We start from the raw sequence: 21,839 nt of genomic DNA on the forward strand, positions 1-21,839 counted from the left end.
TCAATGCATCCGACTCCTCTATCACAATGCATCAGTACATCCTGTCCCACCAGAAGGACAGGCTTACCAGATGAAATGGCTCAATAGTATACAGGCAGAAATGAGAAGCCTGGGGAGTCCTCAATGTCGACTCCAGACCACAAAGTCTGGCATCATGTCAAATATGGGCAAGGAAAGCTTCCGCTGATTACCACTTACTGTCTTCTTCAGCTGGTGATCAGTGTTCCTTCATGTTCAACAACATTTGAAAGAAGCACTGAAAGTTGCAATGGCCCAGGATGCATGCTAGGTGTGGAACTTCAGTGTCCATCACTAAAAATGGCATAATAATCTCATCACTCATCAAGGTGACCAAGTCTTGAAGGACAATGTTGCTGGCCACATCAGCAACAAGTATGAACAACATGATGAGGAACACACATATTGTCCTTACCAGCCTACCTGTGGCTGTAACATCTATCCACAATACCACTGGTAAAAGTGACCACTGCAGAGTTCTTGTGGAGGAAGACTGCCATTCTTACCCGGCCTGGCTTACACATGACTCCAGACCTACAAGAACGTGGTTGACTCTTATCTGCTTCAGAGGTGGCCAAGTAGCTATAAGAATCAATTAGAAAGCCACAAGAAAATAAAGCTAGAATTAACTGAGGCATTGGAAAAGTTGACAAAAATAGCCTGGTTAACCCTGTAAAGTCCAACATCTATCAACACATATTGACTTTTGAGGGCTTGTGCCAAAATTTGGAAAGAAAAGGAGGGGAGGAGAAGGTGGAGGCGCAATGCAGTGCACGCGGCTGCTCTGAAATGATATCGTATTTGTTAAATAGGGGCTCTGCACAATCCTGATTTGATGGAGACAGCCATGAGAATCACGGAGGAACATCTGTAGAAACTTCTGAAATGCCTGCTTCGCTGCCACTGCTACTGTGTGATTGAAAATCTCCAGAGGGGAAGGCCCCAAATCCTCAGCTTTGCCTGTTGCCTGTTGCTGGGGCTTGGGTTGAAGCATTTGGCAGAGATGGTGCTCAGTGTCGGAGGGCTGGTCGGAGGCTCGAAGTTTTCGGATGGACTCGGAGTCGGACTGTGGTCAGATGCTTCCAGGATGCTGCATCGGCAAGTTTGCGGCGCTGGAAGCTCATGGCAGGGAGAGTTTCTCCCTTCAACCGTCTGCGTGAGATGATGGGACTTTGGAGAGACTTTGAGACTTTGTTTTTACCGTGCCCATAGTCTGTCCTTCATCAAATTACGGTACTGCTTTGCACTGTTGTAACTATATGTTATAATTATGTGGTTTTTGTCAGTATTTTTTAGTGATATTATTCTGGAGGAACAAATTGTATCATTTCTTAATGCATGCATTACTAAATGACAATAAAAGAGGACTGCGTGTCCTCATAATCTAATCTAATCTAATCTAAACGTGGGGAGGGATGGGCCCAGGATTACTTGGCAGAGTCCATTACTCACTGAGCTTCTTACTGCACTGCACATTTGAATTGCTGTACTAGGTCACGATGAGAGGCTGTTGTTGTGGCACCAATTGTGTTCCAGTAAACTGCCTCATCAATACCTGTGATTCGTTCAAAGGTAGTATCATTGGTGAATTTGTATCTGGCAATGGAGCTGTGCTTAGCTACAAGGTTATGAGTGTATAGAGAGTAAAGCAGGGGGCTAAGCACGCAGACTTAGGGTGCACCTGTATTGAAGATCAGAGAGGAGATGTTGCTACCAATACTCACTGATTGGGGTCTGCTAATGAGGATCTCAAATATCAAATTGCCCAAGAAATGCAGAGGCTTGAGGGTTGCTGATAAATTTGAATAGGACGATTATGTCAAATGTTGAGTTGTAGTCAATGAACAGCAGCCTGACATACAAGCTCCTATTTTCCAGATGCCAGAGTAGAGTGAAGTGCCAGAGAAACTGCATCCACTGTTTACCTGTTGTGGTGATAGGCAATCATCTGAGAAAGAAATTGACTCGCACAAAAACCAAGTTCTTGAAGAACTTCATTATGGTAGATGTAAGCACAATCAGATGATAGTCATTGAGGCAGGTCACCACACTCGTCTTGGCACTGGTACAATAGATGCCTTTTTGAATCAGATGGCAACTTTAATTATAACATGGGTATCTACCTAACGAAGTGAAAAATTGCTCAGGTCTATTTGAATCCAACCCAGACAATTATAAGCCCATTAGTCCCTCTCAGTCACCAGTAAATTTCTGGTAGCGATACAGAAGAGACTGTAGATGCTGGAATCTGGAGCAACAATCTACTGGTGGAACTCAGTAGGTCAAGCTGTATCTGTGGGAGGGAAGGAATGTCAATGTTACAGTTCCCTGGGATCATTGGGATAGTGCCATCAAGCTACACTTACTTAGCAACAGTCTTCTCACAGATTCTCAGTTTTGGTTCTGATAAAGTCATTCATCTTCTGAGTTCATTACAGCCATTGCCCAAATATGGAGAAAACAATCTGAACTCCAAGTATGGCACCAAGGAGCACTGGCTAAACTGGAGTCAGTGGGAATCAGGGGAAATCTCCAGATGGAATCATACTTAGCACAAAGGTAGATAGTTAAGATGGTTGGACATCAATTATCCCAGCACTGGTTTTTTCTTCAGGAATTCCTTAGGTACTGTTCTAAACCCAACCATCTTTAGATACTTCATCAATGACCCACCTACAAAAGTAAGATCAGAATCAGGGATGTTCTCTATTGCAAAATGTTCAGCAGATAATGATGCAGTCCATAAACAAATTCAGCAAGACCTAGACAATATCTAAGCTTGAGCTGATAGGAGGCAATTCACATTCACACAAGTGCTAGTCAGAGACAACGTCCAGCTACAACCTCTTGATATTCAATGGCTTTGCCTCAGACAACACCTTCCCATTACCTGGGAAGGTTACCATTGGCCAGAAACTGAGTGGCCATATACAATATAGCTGCAAGAACATATCAAAGATTAGGAATAATTCATCTCCTATCTCTACAAAGCCTGTCTACCATTTACAAGGCTCAAATCAGAAGTACGAAGAAATATTAGAATCATATACTTCTACCCAGCATGAAAATAAGGCCTTCAGGCAATCTAGTCCACGTCAACCAGGATGCCCCATCCAAGCTAGTCCAATTTGCCAGCACTTGGCCCTTAACTTCCCAAGCCTTTCTAATCCAAGCATCTTTAACGGTTGCTGTACCTACCTCATCCACTTTCTCTAGTAGTTCATTGCACATAAGTACCATCTTTTGAGCAAAAAGTTGCCAGTCAAGTTCATATGTGCGGAGTACCAAGAATATATGAGATAGAGAAAAATCTGTAATTGCAATGACGAATTGTCATTTAATTTGCAATGTGTGGAGTATTTCATTACACCTATGTGATCATACTCATTCATACACCTTTGGAATGTAGGAGGAAGCTAGAGCACCCAGAAGAAACTGAAATGGCCTCAGGGAGAATGTATAAACTCTTTAAACAAAGCAGTGGAACTGAACCTGGAACGCTGGTGCTGTGATAGCACCATGCTAACCATACCGCTCTTACACGTGTAAATAATATTGTTAATGGTCAACTATTACTTTCTGTCACAGTTAAATTTCCATGAAAAATTGAAACAATATACATTAAAACTGTGATATTATGTTAAATATTCAGATATTACTCACTCACATATTTTCATGGATTTTCAGAAAATGGATCTTCTGCTGTTTCCATTGCCATCTGGAGACAAGCAGGTGTTCAGTGAATATCTGCTGCCACCAGTTGGTGGTGAGCCTGTATTAACCTTGTGGATGCAGATAAGTGCTGCAGATTACTTATTAAATGTACTCGGTTGTCATGTTTTGACAAAAAAAATCTTTGATTTAACATAATGGTTGCCTTTCCTGTATGTATAGATATTTTAAATCTGGTGTTTTTGTTTGCATGTTATTTCTTGGATGAGGCCATTAAGTACAATTTAATCTTTCTACCAAATTGTGAGCATTGTAATTGTTTGATGATTCCTGACAGAGTTCCCCATATGACCTGATTGGTGATTTTCTCCCCAAAAAAAACTGAACCAGAAATACAACGAAGGTACTGTATTTGGTCCAGAAATTATGACAATTGATGGAAGCTGCATCAGTGAATTGTGAGCAAATTGGCATGCTGGTTTGCATTAACAGGATAAATCATGAGGAGGGCTACAAATTAAAATGAGTATGAACTAATCAGTACTGGCTATTAACTATGCTTTGCAAATGTACCCTTAAGCATTCAGTGGACATTTAAAATAACAAAAGAATGCAGTTACCATGGAATAAAACTGGTAAAGCCAGCTTTTACCTCACCCTGAAATGAAATGTTGTGCTTTTGCAAAACATCCTGCTTTCCTTCCTAACACAAAATTCATATTAATAGTAAATGTCAGATATAAAATGACTTGATCCTGAGATTTTAGACTGATTGGACTATGAAACTGCTATTATTTAAACTCTATTATCATTCTAGCCAAAGTTACTAATATTTTTAATTAACCTTTTACAACTAAGTATTTATTTCAGAGTTCACATTAAGAATCTTTTATCTTCGTTTGTTACACCCAGATTATTTGATCTTTTAAAGTCTGAATTATGATTACAGAAGGTAATTTAAAAAGGCAGGGGGATTAAAAAAATCATTGGTGTGACTGTGTTTAAAAATTATTTCTTCTGTGTTGAAAGGTATGGAAATAATTTGTGCCACCTTTATTACTGGATGCCATGAAGTTAAAGTACTATCATGGACTAAATATTCTTAACGCAAGAGAAATGAAAACAGCAACTGTACTTTAACACAAACTCAACATGAGATCATTGAAGATAAAATAAACTTTGACAGCATCAGCAAGGAAATTTATAACCTTCTCCTACATCAACAATAAAAGCCACCTAACCATCACCTACATTTAAACAAAGGGTTTCCAGCTGAAAGACGGCTAATTAGCAACTATTGTTTTCGTTTGAAAGTTCCTTATGCCCTTATTTTAATTAGTATTAAACTGTCTACTTTAAATAGATAAATACTGAACATCAACATATCAGAATGGGTTTCAGCTCAGTCAAAATAATGCAAAAAGATGTTGAAGTATTGCTGAATAAACTGACAGTATGTAACCTGCTAAGGTCCAGTATAGAAGGCAAGGGACATTTAACAACATTGTGTATGAGCAATATCATCATCACCCCTCAAATCATCCCATATTTAGCTGAATGAACTCAAAAAAAATATATATCTGAAGTAAAAAAGGAAAATGATTGGAGATATTAATGGGTCAGGCAGCATCTGTGGAAAGAGAAACAGATAATCTTTCAATTCTGAGAACATTCATTGAAATTGAAAAAGCTGTATATTTGACAATTAACTTGAGTTGAGCAAAGTAACTTCACAATAATTAGTAATTCCATACAAAGAAAATGAAGAATTGAATACTTGCGAATAATTAAGTTCAGCTAATTTAAGTCGAAATTTGATTACAATGTACAAGCAGATCACATAGGTCCAACAAAACTTCCTGGGGCTTTTATCTTTTACTACAGTAGCAATTTAAACTCTGCTCCTATATAGTTATGACTCCCTTCCACTCAGACATCCAAGTCATTCTTGTCTCACTTCAATCACTTACTCCAGTAGGCCATTCTATATCCATTTAAACCTTTGCATAATGAAGTTTATTTTACTCTTTGTTCTAAATTCCTTATTAATCACATCAATATCATTTTAATTCTACTCAACTACTTTACACAGGTAGACCTTAGAAAGAAACATTAAAGTAGTGTGGTGCAAAACATTTTCAGTAAGGCATTCCAGACATGTTATGCTGTTGACCCATTGTGTTGAGCTTCATGGACTGCACTAAGTACTCTTAAATGGTCAGTTTTTTTAAATATGTTTGCACATTCTAGAGCTCACAAAGAAACAGAATTAACAATTCAAGTTGGAGTCCTCTTGGCTGTTCAGGGATTGAGTAAGAAGAAAATAATTGAACAAGCAGACTATCAGGCAAGCTGAGCTTCCCAAGTACAGAAGGGTAAATAACGCTGAATCTGGCCTCACCATTCAGTTCAAAGGCCATACTATCCTATGCACAGAACAATCTTACTTAACTAATTTCATTTCATGCTACATATGCCATTTAATATCACTGCTCAAGTCCAAGAATCTTTGTCTGTCATACAGATATAGGAGCCAGTATAAAAGCTCCAAAATACATCACTAATGTCCAAATCAGTTTTACTCAATGATTTTGGTAAGGTTCAATTGCTCAGCATGCAGAAGCATTGTAGTGTATACTGTAGTAGATAAACATAAGCGATTCTGTGTTTAACTAGTGAACTGCAGTTCTGTGGGCAAAAACACCTGGTGATTGAGAGAGGTCAGAGGAGAATGGCCAGACTGGTTCAAGCTGAAAGGAAGGTGACAGTACCTCAAATAATCAAACATTACAACAGCAGTGGACAGAAGAGCACCTGTGAATACACAACAAGTCAAACTTGAAGTGGATGGACTGCAGCAGCAGAAGATCACAAGCATGCACTCATTTGACACTTCATTTGGTTCAAGAGGTACCTAATTAAATAGCCATTGAGTGTATGGTTCTCTCTCTGTACAGCTCCAACATTGTATTTAAACTTGCCGATGACAACAATGTTATTAGCCAAATCAAAGGTGGTGACAAATTGGTATTTAGGAGTCAGATTGAAAATCTGGTTGAATGGTGCCACAAAAACAACTGTCACTGAACGTCAGCAACATCGCAGACTACAAGAAGTCCTTGAGAAGGTCCTCATTAGTAGGTCAGAGGTAGAGAGGAGCAGTAGTTTTAAATTCCTAGGCACTAATATATCAGAGGATCTGTCCTGGGACACAAAGATGGCAGCTCTCCTTTCTTAGAAGTTTGCATTGATTTGGCATGTCACCAAAAGCTTTGACAAACATCTATAGAAGCACAGTCGAGAGTATCTGAACTGAACGAGTCGTGTCCTGGTATGGAAACTGCAATGCCCAGGATCAGAAATGTCTACAGAAAGTCCGAGATACAGCCCAGTCCATCACACGCAAAGCCCCCCTCCCCACTGAGCACAATTGCATGGAGCACTGCACAAGAAAGTAGCGTTCATGGTCAATGATCATCCAGGCTACGCTCTCTTCTCACTACAACCATGAGGTAGGTGGTACAGAAACTTTAGGTTCCACACCACTAACTTCAGAAACTGTTATCAGGCTCCTGAACTGGCATGGACAACTTAACTCACCACAATTCAACCTATTTCAATTCATTTTCAAATAAGATAAAATCTGCAGATGCTGGAAATCCAAGCGACACACATTAAATGCTGGAGGAACTCTGCAGGCCAGGCAGCATCTAGGGAAAAAAGTAGTCGATGTTTCATTTTCAAGGACTTTTTACATCTCGTATTCTCAATATTTTTTATTGCACAATTGGTCTTTTACAAATTGGTTGTTTGTCAGTCTTTGGTTATTAAGGTATTTCATAAATTCTATTGTATTTATTTTCATGTAAGAAAATGAATATCAAAGTGGTATATGATAACATATACATACCTTGATAATGAATATTTCTATGACTACTGCTTGTCACATTAGACGGTGCCACAATTCTAGCTGCCCGTGTCTACTACGTTCTTCACCCGCATTTTCTCCTCTCATCACCTATCGAAGCTTTCATACACACTCAATGATCACTTTATTAGGCAAATCTGTACACCTCCTTGTTAATACAAATATCTAATCAGCCAATCATGTGACAGCAACTCATTTTATAAAAAAAATCTGCAGACATGGTCAAGAGGTTCAGTTGTTGTTCAGACCAAACATCAGAATGGGGAAGAGATGTGATCTAAGTGATTTTGGAATGATTATTGGTGCCAGACAGGATGGTTTGAATAGTATGTCAGAAACTACTTTTTTCCTTGAGTTCGCATGCACAATAGGCTCTAGAGTTTACAGAGAATGGTGCGATAAACAAAAAATATATCAAGTGAGTGTCAGTTCTGTGGGGGGCAAAAATGCATTGTTTATGAGAGAGGTCTGAGGAGAGTGGACAGACCTGTTCAAGCTGACAGGAAGGTGACAGTAACTCAGATTACAACAGTGGTGTGCAGAAGAGCATCTCTGACTGCACAACATGTCAAGCCTTGAAGAGGATGGGTAACAGCAGCAGAAGACCACAACCACATACTCAGTGACCACTTCATTATGTACAGGAGGTGCTTAAGTGGCCAGTGAAACTAAGATTTGGCTGGGAATTTTATTTTTTACACCACAGTAGCATGATCATTATTTATTTGTACTCATTGGTGGGTAATTTATTTTAAACAATTGCCGTCCATGTGGTGAAAAGCACTATTCAACAATCTGTAATATTTTTAATAAAATTTGAGCGACATTCTGTGATATATTGTATGTTAGGAATCAGACCACACAGCCATTCATTGGGTATCTTCTTCTCTAAGAGCCAGATGGGATTTTACTACAATCTAATAATTTCATCAGCACTATTTCTGTTACTGCACTAGCTTTTCAGTTTTATGTCATTACTTAACATGTGATTTGTGTTTGTTCCAGTTCTTTGGATTACTCATCCAATAACATCACCACTATTCCCCTATGATAGAATGGAGATGCTACTACGTGGGGGTCTTGTCCAGATGTGGAGTGTTGTATTGCTGCTGCTTGTGGGTCCACTTGTCAAGTGTACCCCTCCCATTCAGTGTTCATGTGTTCATGTATTAATTATTCCCAAGGTTCCTTTACCAGGTATCAGGCCTTTCTTTAGTATTTCGAAGAGCTTGAAGCCTGTTCAATTCAGCTGTCTAGGAGAATGAGAAACCGGGTTGGTGAAAATAACAGTAGATCCAGTTCCTGCAAAAATTGGACGCAGACCATTCTACATTTAGAAGTTGTGCACATCAACAATTCTGCCCAAAGAAATGATTACGTTAGAAAGGTAACTGCTAGACAAATAACCTATGTTCTTTTTATTATTATTACCTCTTCGTTTTGTACGTTGTACCCATTTTATGAATGCTAAACCCAGTTCCATAATTGTAGTCCTATTTATATACATTTTCTCTCCTAAGTTATGTGTATCTGAAGATCAAATCTCTCCATTTCTTTACTCTTTTTGGAGCCTTAAATTTTACTCTTTATACCTTTCATTCTTGTCCTAAGTATTCCAGTTCAAATGACTATCATGAGATATTGACTGGCTAAGAAGGGAGTCAATGGATTATTAGGTTAATTTTAAACCTGTTATAGGTTAAAACATATGACAATAAGTTGCCAGCCTACTGTATATTACACACTTCCTGACTTTTATTCTCATCAATGTCAAATTCTTTTTATACTCATAAATATCAGTGGACTGTGGGAAATTCCAAGAAAAGTTTATTAATGTTATTTAAAGGACACATATATTCAAAATGGTCATAGAAGAAAATTTGAGTTAGTTTAAACTTCCACAAGAACTACTTTCTTTGTGTGTTAAATACTGGAAGGAAGATCTGAGGGACTGAAATATGTCAGGTCAGTTAAGATCTGGGGTAAATCTGCCCGGTTTTCATGCTATTTGTGCTACATCTGAAATTGAAGTCAGATAAGCACACAGGGGAGAAGGGAAATGCTGCATTTGCAATTGAACGTGAACAAGTCTGCTGCCCGCCCTCCTTTTAAAACGCTAGTATTCAGCACATGCCTGGGAGTAGGTTAAGATATGAAATTTACCAGTGCAAAATGAGTAAAAATTAATAAAACTTGAATAAAAATAAGAAAGGGTTTGCTGTGACCAGACTGTCATTGCACGTTTTATAATGATTATATTCTACAGCAGCTTTACACTATGGATCGGTCATGAAATCTGCATTAGACAATAACAGGATGATTTATATTGCTCCTCATCATCATTGACATGAAAGGAACTGACATTAGGTGAGATGAAAAGGGATGCTTAAATTGTTATCACTTTGTACACAATTGTACAAAGTTAAAATTGAGCTTCAACGACTTGTATGCTGAAGCAGTATTTTGAAGTGTTTGTGTCCTGTGTCATTTCCTGGTTTCTATATAATTGAACATTAAAAAAAAATCACAAGAGTTCTCTTTGAAAACATACCGCAGATCCATATTAAAGTCACTCTGTACGCTTGGGTGACTCAAGCTATTTAGACCTCAGTAGGGTTCCCAGGTCCTAGAATAATCCTGGCAGTAAATAGTTCACATGACATCATTGGATTTGCATTTCAGAACAGTCCACTGCCATTAAAAGCATTTAATTGCACCCGGTTTCCTGGCTTAGCCATTGGTAGATTGTATGGGAGTGCTACAGAAGGAAACAGATATCAAATAAAATGGACCACAGTCACACTGCAACATGAGGAGAGTAAAAATGAATATGTTAAAAATACAAGATGAATACAGTCACAGAAGGAGGAAGTTAGTGTATAAGCAGTAATTGTTTGTTTCAAGTAACTCATCATATCATTCCTTGTTCTTTCTAATCATATTGAGATTTTTGGTTTTATGCAAACTCTTGACATGTGAAATATTTAACTTTCATGCTTTACAGCTGTACTGCTGTAGATGTGTGTGTAGGAGCTACTTGAATGAAAATTTCTTGTTCAATATTTGTCACAAAAGCAATGTTTTCCTAGTCACAGTTTATTTCCCCATCATTCCGCAATGAAGTCAGTGACTACTTTTTTGAAAAGAAAAATAAATTGATTGAAAGTTTTTCTGTTTTAATCCCAAATGGCTATTTTGATACATTCTGCATTCATGTTAGCTAACGGTAGTTCCTAACATATACTGTAGATACATATGAGGAATATCAGCACCAGCAATCACCAAACAGGGTTCAATTGCAGCTGCTGTCTTGAAGGAGTTGTGACCATGTGGGTTTCTTCCAGGTGCCATGGTTTCCTCCCATATTCCAAAGATACGTGGTTAGGGTTAGAGTTAGAGAGTTGTGGATGTGTTAGCACCAGAAGTGTGGAGACACTTGCAGCCTGCCCCCAGCACAATTCTCAGACTGTGTTGATCATTGATGCAAACAACACCTCTCACTGTATGTTTTGATGTTTTGATGTACATGTGACAAATACAGCTAATCTTTAATCTTTACCGAGGGCTAGTATAATCTTTCCAGTTCATAATATTAAGAGAAATAGAGCTTAATTATACTTGCATAAGATACAGTATAGAGTCATGAAGTTGTAGAACTTAGAAATGGTCTGCCCAACCCACCACATCCATGCCAACCTTTTTTCCCCTCATCTACACCAACCTATTTTCATGCATTTGTTGTAAATGTGACATTGATATTGTGCTGGATTTCCTTTAAATCTCTTTCTTCTTGCCTTAAACCTATGCCTTCTTGTTTTTGATACCCTTACCATGAGAAAACGATTAAGACTAACTATGCTCTCTTTGCTTCTTGTAGTTTTACGTCAGCATCCTCTATCAGTGCTCGTCATTCCAGTGAAACAAACCCAGCCTATCCAATATCTCCACATATCTAAGGTCTTCCAACCCAAACAACATCCTAGTGAAACCTGTCTGCACTTTCTCCACTGCAACCACATCTTTTCTACAACATGGCAACCACAACTCAGAGAGTCACAGTGCAACACAACACAGATACAGGCTCTTTAATCCAACCAGTTTATGCCAACCATGGTGACCACTCATCTTCTCACAATTTTTTGCGGACAGTCTTCTATGTACTTATCCAGGAGCTTCTTAATTGAGTGTCATACCTGCCTCAAACTCTTCCTCTGGCAGGTTGTTCCATATACTCACTATCTTCCGTGAAAAAATTGCCCCAAGATCTCTTTTGAATCTTTCCTCCAATCATGCTAAATCTATCCCTAGTTCTGGACCCTCCTGTCCTAGGACTGCTTTAGAAGTAAAGCTCTCTCAAATAATTAGTAAATAGAAATTAAATCACAGATCAAAAGTTCCTTCTACAATTAATTACAGAAATCTTTTCAAATTAATGGAGAGATATAATGGTCTGTAATCACTTTTTGAATAGATTTTGATCACAGAGATGTGATTTATTTCTCTTGACAGCATTAATAAGGCTTCCTGTTTTTCCATACACAGAGATCAATTGTAACTAGATACTGAATTCATTTTGAGTGACTTTGACAAGACCCAGCTGTCAACTGATATCAGTAGTTGGCCGTGCTGACAATTCATCAGCAGGAGAATGCGAAAGGATATGCTGCAGCCAGTTTATAATTCCCATTGCAATCTCCATGCCAGCATCTGGGATTATTTATAAAGTCCTGCTCAGTGGTCATCATAATTTGCTATCTCTTCCTCCCGTTGTGTGGTTGCTTATGTTTGTGTTTCTTTCCGTGAAGCCAAAGGCTTGCCAGTGAGTGCAAAGAGAAAAAAAGAATTGAAAGTAAATGAACTTATAAACACAAAATAGGCATTTTAATAGTAAGGTAGAGAAGAATACAAGCACATGACAGAAGGAAATAATACTGAGAAATTAAAGTCACAAGACATGAGGTTATAGGTACTGTTCATCGATAAGAAAATTCGATAAGTAATTGGATGTATAAATTGCTATGGAATTAAAACCAAAATATATGATGTTTTTCTTTGCCAAGATAAAGGAAAGACTTTTAATCGAGCTTCACAATTTACACTAATATTTACTTAGATTATACCATAACCTTTTAATTTGTAACTTATAAAAACAGCAGAACTGAACACAGATAAAATAAGACAAAAGATTATAGGGAAATGCACATTGAAACCAAAATGAAATCTTAGAGCAGAAAAGTGAGGTGCATTAATTGAACTAATGTTCTAAAGCATTCATGATATGACAAGCGATCTAATCAGATTAGTACTAAGCGGAATTCATTCAATCCTTACACATTGTGCATACTAAGAAAAATACCTTGTCAAAAGTTACACCTGAAACTGGCTGAAACAGCTCTTTAGTTATTTTCAAGAAAGTTTCAGTTGTTGCAGTGGGAACCCCAGCATATGCAAAGGAGACCAGCAATACTGTCCCAGTATCCTATCACCAACAAATGTCCACTTTCCCAAATGCATTTTGTTCCCTACCGATTGCCATAGAAATAATCAACTCATGTAGTTAAAAGTTTCTTCATCAAAATTGATCCACATGCTTCATTTCATTCTTCCTTTCTTATTCTTTCACTTGACTCTGAAGATTTTTCATTAGGTACATAGACTTGCCCAAGACCTATTATGTGGAAACTTCACTTCGTCACTCATCTCTCCTTTTACATTATGCCGCCATTGCTTTTAAGGCATTCTATTTCTGGACTGGAATTACAGGTATTTTCTCTCTACCTCTTCACTTGAAAGGAAGATAGTTACCAACAAAAGGAGTTAGGATTACTTATATTCAGTTTAGAAGAAAAAAAAAGGAATATTTTAAGCATCCTACTGCTTAGACTGCCCCCAGAACAGCAGGAATTAAAACAAGTTTTAGTAAATTATCTATTAGGTGGCAGAAAAGAATGTAGTAGTTCTTTAAACTGCCAATAGCTTCAGTTCTACCTTAGAGCAAAATAAAATATAAATACCACAAAGAAAAACTAATGTTGTCTTGCAACAATCAGATCACTCAACTATCGTGGGGGGTTTCCACACCTGTGCTGTAACTCCAGTTTTCCTTGCCGAAAACTTGGGTCTTGGTGCCATAGCAACTGAGAGAGCTGAAGATTCTTGCTTTGTGTATGACGTGTAACTGGGAAGCACAAAGACATTCCTTCCAGAAGAATGGGTATGCTCTTCATCAGCAGAAGCTGTACTAGCTCGGTTGAAAGATGGTCCTGTTGGCACAGATGAGACACTCTTAGAGACAGGATAAGTAGCATTAATTGGTTGAAGTGGGACAGTATCAGACTTTAAAGGCTGCACAGAAGGTGGTGAGCTGGTGGTTAGAGGTGTCATAGCATCAGCAGTGGAGGAAAAAGTGAACAAAGATGCACTAATTTGATATGGCTGGTGCTTCATGACATCCAGAGAATTGAGAGGTTTTTTTGCAGGTTTACCTTTAGCACCTTTATTTAACTTAGATGAAGATGCAGATTGTGCTTGTGCTTTCAAAATACCAGGAGGATAAGATGGAGTGTGGATAGGATTGTAAGCCAAAGGGGGAGGTGCTCTTATATTAGATGAATATTTCCAAGATGCTGGCAAAGAAGGGGTAGGGGATGAAGCTCGTGCTTGTCTGGCCTTGACTGTTGATGAATCTACTATGAACTTCTCCATTCGAGACTGCCTTCTTGCAAATAATTGTGCTCCTTTACCTTTCAAAGCTGGCATTTCATAAGCTGGACCCATACCACCAGCTGGTGCAGAGTTTGCTATGGGAGTTGTGGGAGGTGTTTTCGAAGCATGGGAATGCGCTGATGTTACTGATCGGGATCTTGCAGAAGAAGTGAACTGGTTAGCAACACCTTGGGGTTGGTGCCATGTATTACCAGGTTGAAATGATTGTGACTTTACTGGCGAATGATTAGTACTTTCAGAAGGTTTGACTGGAGCTTGAACATGGGTTACTTCTGCAGATGATAACGGAGATAACATTGGGGTTGCCCCAGAGGGAGGGCTCTTAACAGATGGCTTTGGTGCAACTGGTGGAGGTGTCTTCTGCTTTACAGTAGGGGTCTGTAAAAAATTTGAGGCTTCTGCACCTAAACTGAGATAATCTTCTTCAGGTCCTGACTCAAAACCTCCACCAGGCTGATCTATTCCTCTACGTCTGTCTGTCTTACCTTTGACCATGGAAACCAGTTCTGGATTTGGAGCTACCTTAGGGCGGTCAATAAATGTGAACATTGGTTTTGTGGTGTTCCGCTTCCTTGCATCTTGTAGAATACCTGTTCTTATGGCAGGCACACAGATCCTCTCATCCCTTGAGGCTATTTGCTCGCCTGCAATTCCTGTTGGAGACCATATAGCTGGTTGAGCACTGGTAGCCAAAGGAGGAGAAGCCACGCGATATATGTTGTCAGCTGATGCCGAAGAGTATGCCAGTGGTGGCGGTACATCTGACAGGGAGCTTGTCACCTTCATTGTGGGAGAGAAAGGAGCTGCAGCTCGGTTGGACACACCAGGGAATGGAGTAGCTGTTCTATTTGTCGCCCCGACTCTGTTATCTTCACGGGCCTTCAAATTCTGGACAACCATTTCCGATCTCCCTCTGATTCCTTTAACATTATCAATTCCATGTAACTTGTTTATATCAATATAATTTTCAGTGGTATGATTTTGAATTGCTATTGATGAGTTAAGACTGCTTTTAGTGGGCTGGTAATAATTTTCTGCTTTAACAGATTGAGCAGAGGCAACTTCAGATGCACCTGCTCTCCTCATTTCTTCTTGCTCAGCTGTGTACTGATCAATCCTCTGCCTTCTCTTGGCAAACAGTAAGGCTCCTTTGCCCTTGCTCTCTGGCAGCCTCTGCATTTCCTCCACAATCTTCTCCTTCTTCTCAACTTCCACGAGACCTGTGTCCCAATCGAATGTCACAACCTGTGCTGAGTTGACATCAGCACAAAAGTCTTCATCAAGATCAGAGTCACTGGTTGATACCAAAGTGAATTCTATGGAGTCCTCTTGATCGTCGTCTGGATCAAACTCCCCAGTACCGTAGCTGACCAAAGTGTACTTTTTTGCCCTCTGGCGACGCTTCTTAAACATTAACGCCCCCTTGGAGCTGGGAGTTGGAGTTGCTGTCAAGAGCAAGGCAATGCTTTTACACTTTGATTTAGCTTCCTTAACCTGTTTTTCTGACAGGCTTTCACTTCGACGAATTTCTGTTGGAAACAAATCAAACACGTTTTCAAAATTATGTTATGAATAACACCTGAAATAAAGAAACACTACTCCACCATTTAAATTTCTTTTTTGTCTGTTAGAGCTACAGAAAAGTGAGGACAGTGTAACTGTGGATCTTAAGAGGAAAGTAAATATTCTGGTACAAGTTAATTTCTTAGCAAAATCATATATCATCATTTTAAAGGATTTTGAATTATAATCATGCAGAGATCTAAAAAATAGTTTGTACCTCTTGAATACCTCAGAGAATACTGTTAATTATACATATAAATCTGAATTTTAATTGTTTCTAGTGGGTAGCATAATATGGAATATTAATACATGGAAATATACATTAAACCTAAATTATAGCAAGACTTACATTGCATCAATTTATAATATGCTTTAAATATAGGTATTAAGTATAAAAAATGGCTGCGTGAAAACATTTCCTTTTAAAGGGTGGTCAATCTGTAAAATTAAGAAAGAATTTGTTGTGTTTATAGTATATATATATAGTTATGCATATAGATAAGTGTACTATACATTGTTTGAATTTCATCAAAAATACTTTTACTGCTTACTCCTTGAAGCTATTTGAGATCATCCCATTTTTAAATGCGTTACAAACCGCATTGTACCACAAATAAATTAGAAAATTATAAAACTTGGCAATTACTTCAAAGGGCTACTTTTAGTTTCACTTGTTAATACTTTAAACCATGGGTGGATTCACTTAAAGTGCCTATAATCTTTTGCTTCTCAACAGAAGACTAATCCAGAAATGCCTAACTAATGCACTAAAGCTCAAGTGGAAAATAATTAAACATAATAAACCACTGGTCAGTTAACTCTAGATCATAAGCCTAAACATCATACAAAATCTTATTCAGAATGACTTGAAAGTGTTCCAAATTCCTAAGCAAACCGTTACAGGAGCCATACAATACCTTAATAGGCTGTCAACAAAAACAGTTACCTTTTTAACCTGTCCCATGCACTTACCAAGTGAGTCCTGGAACTTTTACAAATGAAACTACTGTGAATATGTAGTACCTATCAGCGATAAGAATCCTTGAATTATAAATTATGGCTAGTGTGGCTATATTTGTACTCAATAAGAAATACTGAAAGCATCACTTAGTAATCATTAAAACTAACCCAAATGAAACTAAGTTAAAAAAATCTTAATATCCTTACAGCATCGAAGGTTAGCCTCCTGAATACAAGACAGACAAAAATCTGAGTTCACTTTTCACTGAGCGAAGATTTGCTATTTCAAGGGATCAGATAACTCCCTAGATTGCAACTGCTTGTGTCTGTCAAACTCAGTTCTGCAAGCATCATCAGTCTGCAGCTTGGATCTGTTGCTATTTAATGCCACAAGGAACACATAGTACATCGTCTTCTTAGAACTTATTAGGGAAATATGATTATCAGAACAAAATTCCCTTTTGTACAAATTTACTAGGACAATTGTACTCACTGGCTTGCCTGGCTCGGTGCTTGTGGGTTCTTGCCAAATCCTTTCCAGAGTGCGTCTCTGATCCGTGCTCTGTTCCCTCTGATGAAATTCCAATGATGAAGGGAGGCGTGCTATGGGTTTTTGACCATGCCTCTTCAGCCTGGGAGTCAGCACAACCACTGCCAACTTCAGAGGTGGTGGCCTCTCTTCCACTATGCTCTCTGTCAGAGGAATCCAGAAACAGCTCCACCCTGGACTGATAGGAATCCCCTTGCAGCTCACTAGCAACCAGCTTGACCTTTTTATCAGTCTTGCTCTGGAGTGTTGTGGTAGCAGAGGCTTGCTGGACTGCTGCATTTTCATCTGATTCTGACGCTGCTAATTCAATGCTCTTGATACTCTTTTGGAGCACAGTTTGATCCACGGTTGTAGATTTGATTTTCTCCGCTCCACTCACAGTGATAGCAGCTGTCTCTGGGCCACCAAGCTTACCTTGATTAAGGGACAACTGGAATTCCACCATGGCTGATGGTTGAGTTCCTCTCTGCTCTGTATAGCCAGTATCTTGCAGCAATAATTCTCCAGAGTTGTCACATTCTTTCAAAAACAATCTCGAGCTACTCTGCTTCGCTTTTTCTTCTTTCTTCCCTGAAATGTCTGTGTCACTTTCTGTCTCTCCATAATAAGCCTCATCCTGAGACTCAGAGATGTAGAGTTCAAAAGGAAGGCCCTGCTTGCATGATGGTTGGCTGCTGGTGATTTGTAGTATAGTTTCTACTGTTTCTCCACTTCCTGTTTCTTTATTAACTGTGTACTCTGGTTGATCAGCTTTCTCACTGATGGATCTAAAGGGATTTCCATAAAAACCCCACAACAATTAGAAACATAAAAGTCTTTATTCTTTCACCAAGATTCTAGGATTTATTATCTATAGTAGCTTCATGTTTATCATTACCCTTTGTTGCTTCTATTTTTACATGCAATAGATGGAACAAATATTGTATCAGAAATAAACTTTGGGGTGGAGTGGCAATTTGAATTCGATCGGTAATTTCTAAAATGCACACTGAGAAGGAATTACAATCTTTACAGCCCAGTTGCAAGTTGAAATGTCCTGTACCATGAGACCATTGACAACATTTCTGGTCATTTTTTGATACGAATGTTTAAACATGCTGATTTTTGAGCTACTGTGTCTTTGCTTTCATCATTAGTGAATTCTCAAATTCTTTGTGACTAAACCAAAATCAAACCTGAACTTTTAAAGTTTTGGAATCTCTCTTCACTTTGGAAATTCACAATTAGGTCATAGTTGAACTTTACACTTCGCAGCAATGTATGGTCAACGTGTATAATGTTTTTAGCTGAGAATGTATCATGTAATCATAAGGGATTGCATTTAGACCAATGACACAGAAAGTAAGAGCACCAATCAGCAGATGTCTGTACAAACTATCAAGTAACAGGACTCTAATCTAATTACCTAAATATACATAGACAATATAGAAACTAGGGGTTAAAATTGCAGCAATGAAGCACTAGTGAGTCAGGCATTCAAAATGATGAAAGGCTCTAGAAATTGTCATTCAGATTTAGAGCCATTTTTGTCAGCCCAGATGAAGTTAATTAAACTTTAAAGAAAATGAAAGCAATCAACAAGTCAGTTAAATTGCAAATCAAAAGGTCAAAGCTATATCGCTCACATAGTAGTATAACTGCAATTTATTTTTTGTAGATATTTTGATTGCATGTAGGCACTGTTGCCTTCTATTTACTGTCTGTTGGGGAGCTTTATGGAGTTATGTGAATATAGCAGAATTAATTTAAACAAGAACCAGGCCTCAGTTCTTATTGTAAATATAAATAAGTTCAGGAAGCTTGCAATTAGCCTTCAGTTTTTTTTCCAAACTGCTGCTTGCAACTTACAGTTAAAAGTACAGGCTGCTTCACAGACCAAGAGTTTGCATATTGAAGACCTAAACGTTAAGACAATGGGTCTGTCTTAATTGGCTTGTATCACACCAGGCAACATGGCTGGATATTAGCATCATTGTGAATCGCGTGGAAACTAGCAGACCAGATGGATGTTGTCACTTAGCATTTCAAACATGGTCACAGGTATAGGCAATCAACAGTCTTTGTGTAGTCAGAGCAGTCCTGACAACATTGATTTTGGGTGTCTGTGGCTCTCTGTCATCAAGAGGTTATAGAATATTTGTGTTAATTAGTTTCTCCCAAAGGTGTTCGGACCTTCAGAGGTGTCTTATTAGTTACAACGCGCTTCCACTACATATCTCAATGAATCATTTGTCAACCCAGAATACTGAATGTCATTGCAACTATAGAAATTGTATTGAACCACTTGCTATTGCCTTTGATCTTAAGGGTATAAGAATGTGATGTAATTTTTGAGTTTGGGAGCCTCTACCAAGAATGTCTCCAGAATTATGCCTATTAGTTGTGCTGAATAAAGACTTCTATCTCACCAGCTTCAGTGTTTCTTCGGTGACTTCGATCAGTCACAACACTCTACATGCCACATAAATAGGAACTATGTTCTGCATTAGCCTCCAATATGCCAATAAACTAATTTTATGGAGGTAGCACAAGCAGAACTTCAAATACACCCTGAAATATTTAATTCAGTATTTCTACAGCAATGAGAGCTCTCCCAATATTGACAACTTTTATCTCTACAAGCACATCTCAAAATTGCAATATGGATGTATCCATTTTGCTCAGCCTCCTTGTTAGATGTACGTCATGGCTCACAAACTGCCATGTGGCTGTCTCGAGCCAAGAAGGTAGAATGATCTTCCCCACAAATTATTTCACCACTGTAAATGCAACCTTATAAAAGGCTGCCAAGAAGTGTAATCTGAGCCAGATAAGCTGAATGATGCTATTTCTTCCCCGTCCAGGAATGGAATGTTTAGGATCAACTTGGTTCTCCACCTAGTGGCCTAGATATATAGTGAGAAGTTGACATAATCCTGCAAAAAGTGATTCATAGATTGAGATACATTATATTCCTATGCTTCTGTTTGGGAACATAGATTTTATCTCCATCTTTTGCCTGTTATTTAGAAGAGTTTGTAAAAAAAAGAGAATATGAGATTAGTGTAAATGGGTGTTTGTCCAGTGTGAGATCAGTGGGCCAACAGAGCTCTTCTGTGTTCTATGACTCTGTGAGTCTATAAATAACCTTTTCAATGTTAGATTGAAGGGTAAAGCATGGATACTTTCCTTAAGGAAAGTGCATAATGATGTTAATGACATTCAAATCTAATCCAACCAGTGCTTTGCTCATGGGCCAGTTAGGTTACTAACACCATGTTCTGTTTGCTGTTTGCTGTAATTTAAAGTCTTGTCCTGGTACTGCAAAATATGAATAATAAAATGCTAACAAGATGCATTCATTTATATAAAAAAGTAACTCTACCTTTTAATGAGTATTTGCAGGGTATCACTGGACCCATCAATCAGCTGCATGACCTCTGAATGGGTTAATTCTGAACAAGGCCTACTGTTGATTGAAATGAGTTCATCTCCTTCACACAATCCAGCTTTGCAGGCTTTGCTCTTTTTCCGCACCTGGAGGCAGGACAGATACACACAAAGCTAAATCTAATTGGAAAACCTTCCATGTTAATGTCATCTTGGAATCAAAGCTCTGAATACCCATTAAAGATAACTCTTCACAGTTGCAGTCAAACTTAATTAATTTTTTAAATGTCATTTGTATAATAAATTTGTTTTAATGACTCACAGTAAGTCATAGATTTTAAGGATTATCACTTTATAGGATACCATGTAATTTGGCACTGCCCCAAACTCTGTGCTCAAATCACAGGTATAATCATACGAGAGTCCTAAAGTAATACAGCATTGACACAGGCCTTTCAACTATCATCTCGAAACCAGCCATCAAACACTGGTATCTGTTCATCCCATTCACCTCTAGTCTTCTGTTAGCATAGTTTTTTTCTGCAGGGCACCCAAGATAACAAGCAGGTTCTGTTTTCACAGACATCCATCATCTGATTTTGCCCAAAGTCAGAAACTACAGTCACTTAATATGGAAACAATGCCTTCTTTGTATAGTAATGAACAATATCAGAAGCACAAGGACCAACAAGAAAGAAGAATTACTGAAAGGGGAGAGGGAAAAAGAAAGAGAAAGAAAGAAAAAGAAAGAAAACTAGTTCCATCATTTTTAAGAGATGGTCAGAATGCACTTTCTAGGCCTTAGAATGTCACAGCACATTAAATAATATACTCATTTCTTAGGTTCCCATCAGTCACATGGAAAATATGCAGCATTTGCTTAACTTTGTTACTTATAATTTGACATCAGAAAAGAAAGTACATGAGTTAGATATGGCCCTTGTGGCTACGGGGATCAGGGGGTATGGAGGGAAGGCTGGGTCGGGGTTCTGAGTTGAATGATCAGCCATGATCATAATAAATGGCGGTGCAGGCTCGAAGGGCCGAATGGCC

General features: G+C 38.4%; 1 protein-coding gene across 8 annotated transcripts in view; it reads right to left on the minus strand.

Moving 5' to 3' along the window:
- The window catches only part of LOC140195213 (synaptopodin-2-like), a 153,233-nt gene that overhangs the window by 23,340 nt on the left and 108,054 nt on the right, over positions 1–21,839 (minus strand). For 4 of the 8 annotated variants that reach the window (XM_072253158.1, XM_072253159.1, XM_072253161.1 and 1 more), the window contains 3 exons: positions 20,782–20,933; positions 17,361–18,184; positions 13,700–15,873 (listed from right to left, as the gene is read on the minus strand). In XM_072253158.1, coding sequence (XP_072109259.1) covers positions 13,700–15,873; positions 17,361–18,184; positions 20,782–20,933 — 3,150 coding nt within the window. The remainder of the gene's footprint in view (positions 1–13,699; positions 15,874–17,360; positions 18,185–20,781; positions 20,934–21,839) is intronic. The other 4 variants (XM_072253166.1, XM_072253164.1, XM_072253162.1 and 1 more) reach the window with 4 other exon arrangements.

The sequence above is a fragment of the Mobula birostris genome, chromosome 3, assembly GCF_030028105.1.
Source record: "Mobula birostris isolate sMobBir1 chromosome 3, sMobBir1.hap1, whole genome shotgun sequence".
Lineage (NCBI taxonomy): Eukaryota > Metazoa > Chordata > Chondrichthyes > Myliobatiformes > Myliobatidae > Mobula > Mobula birostris.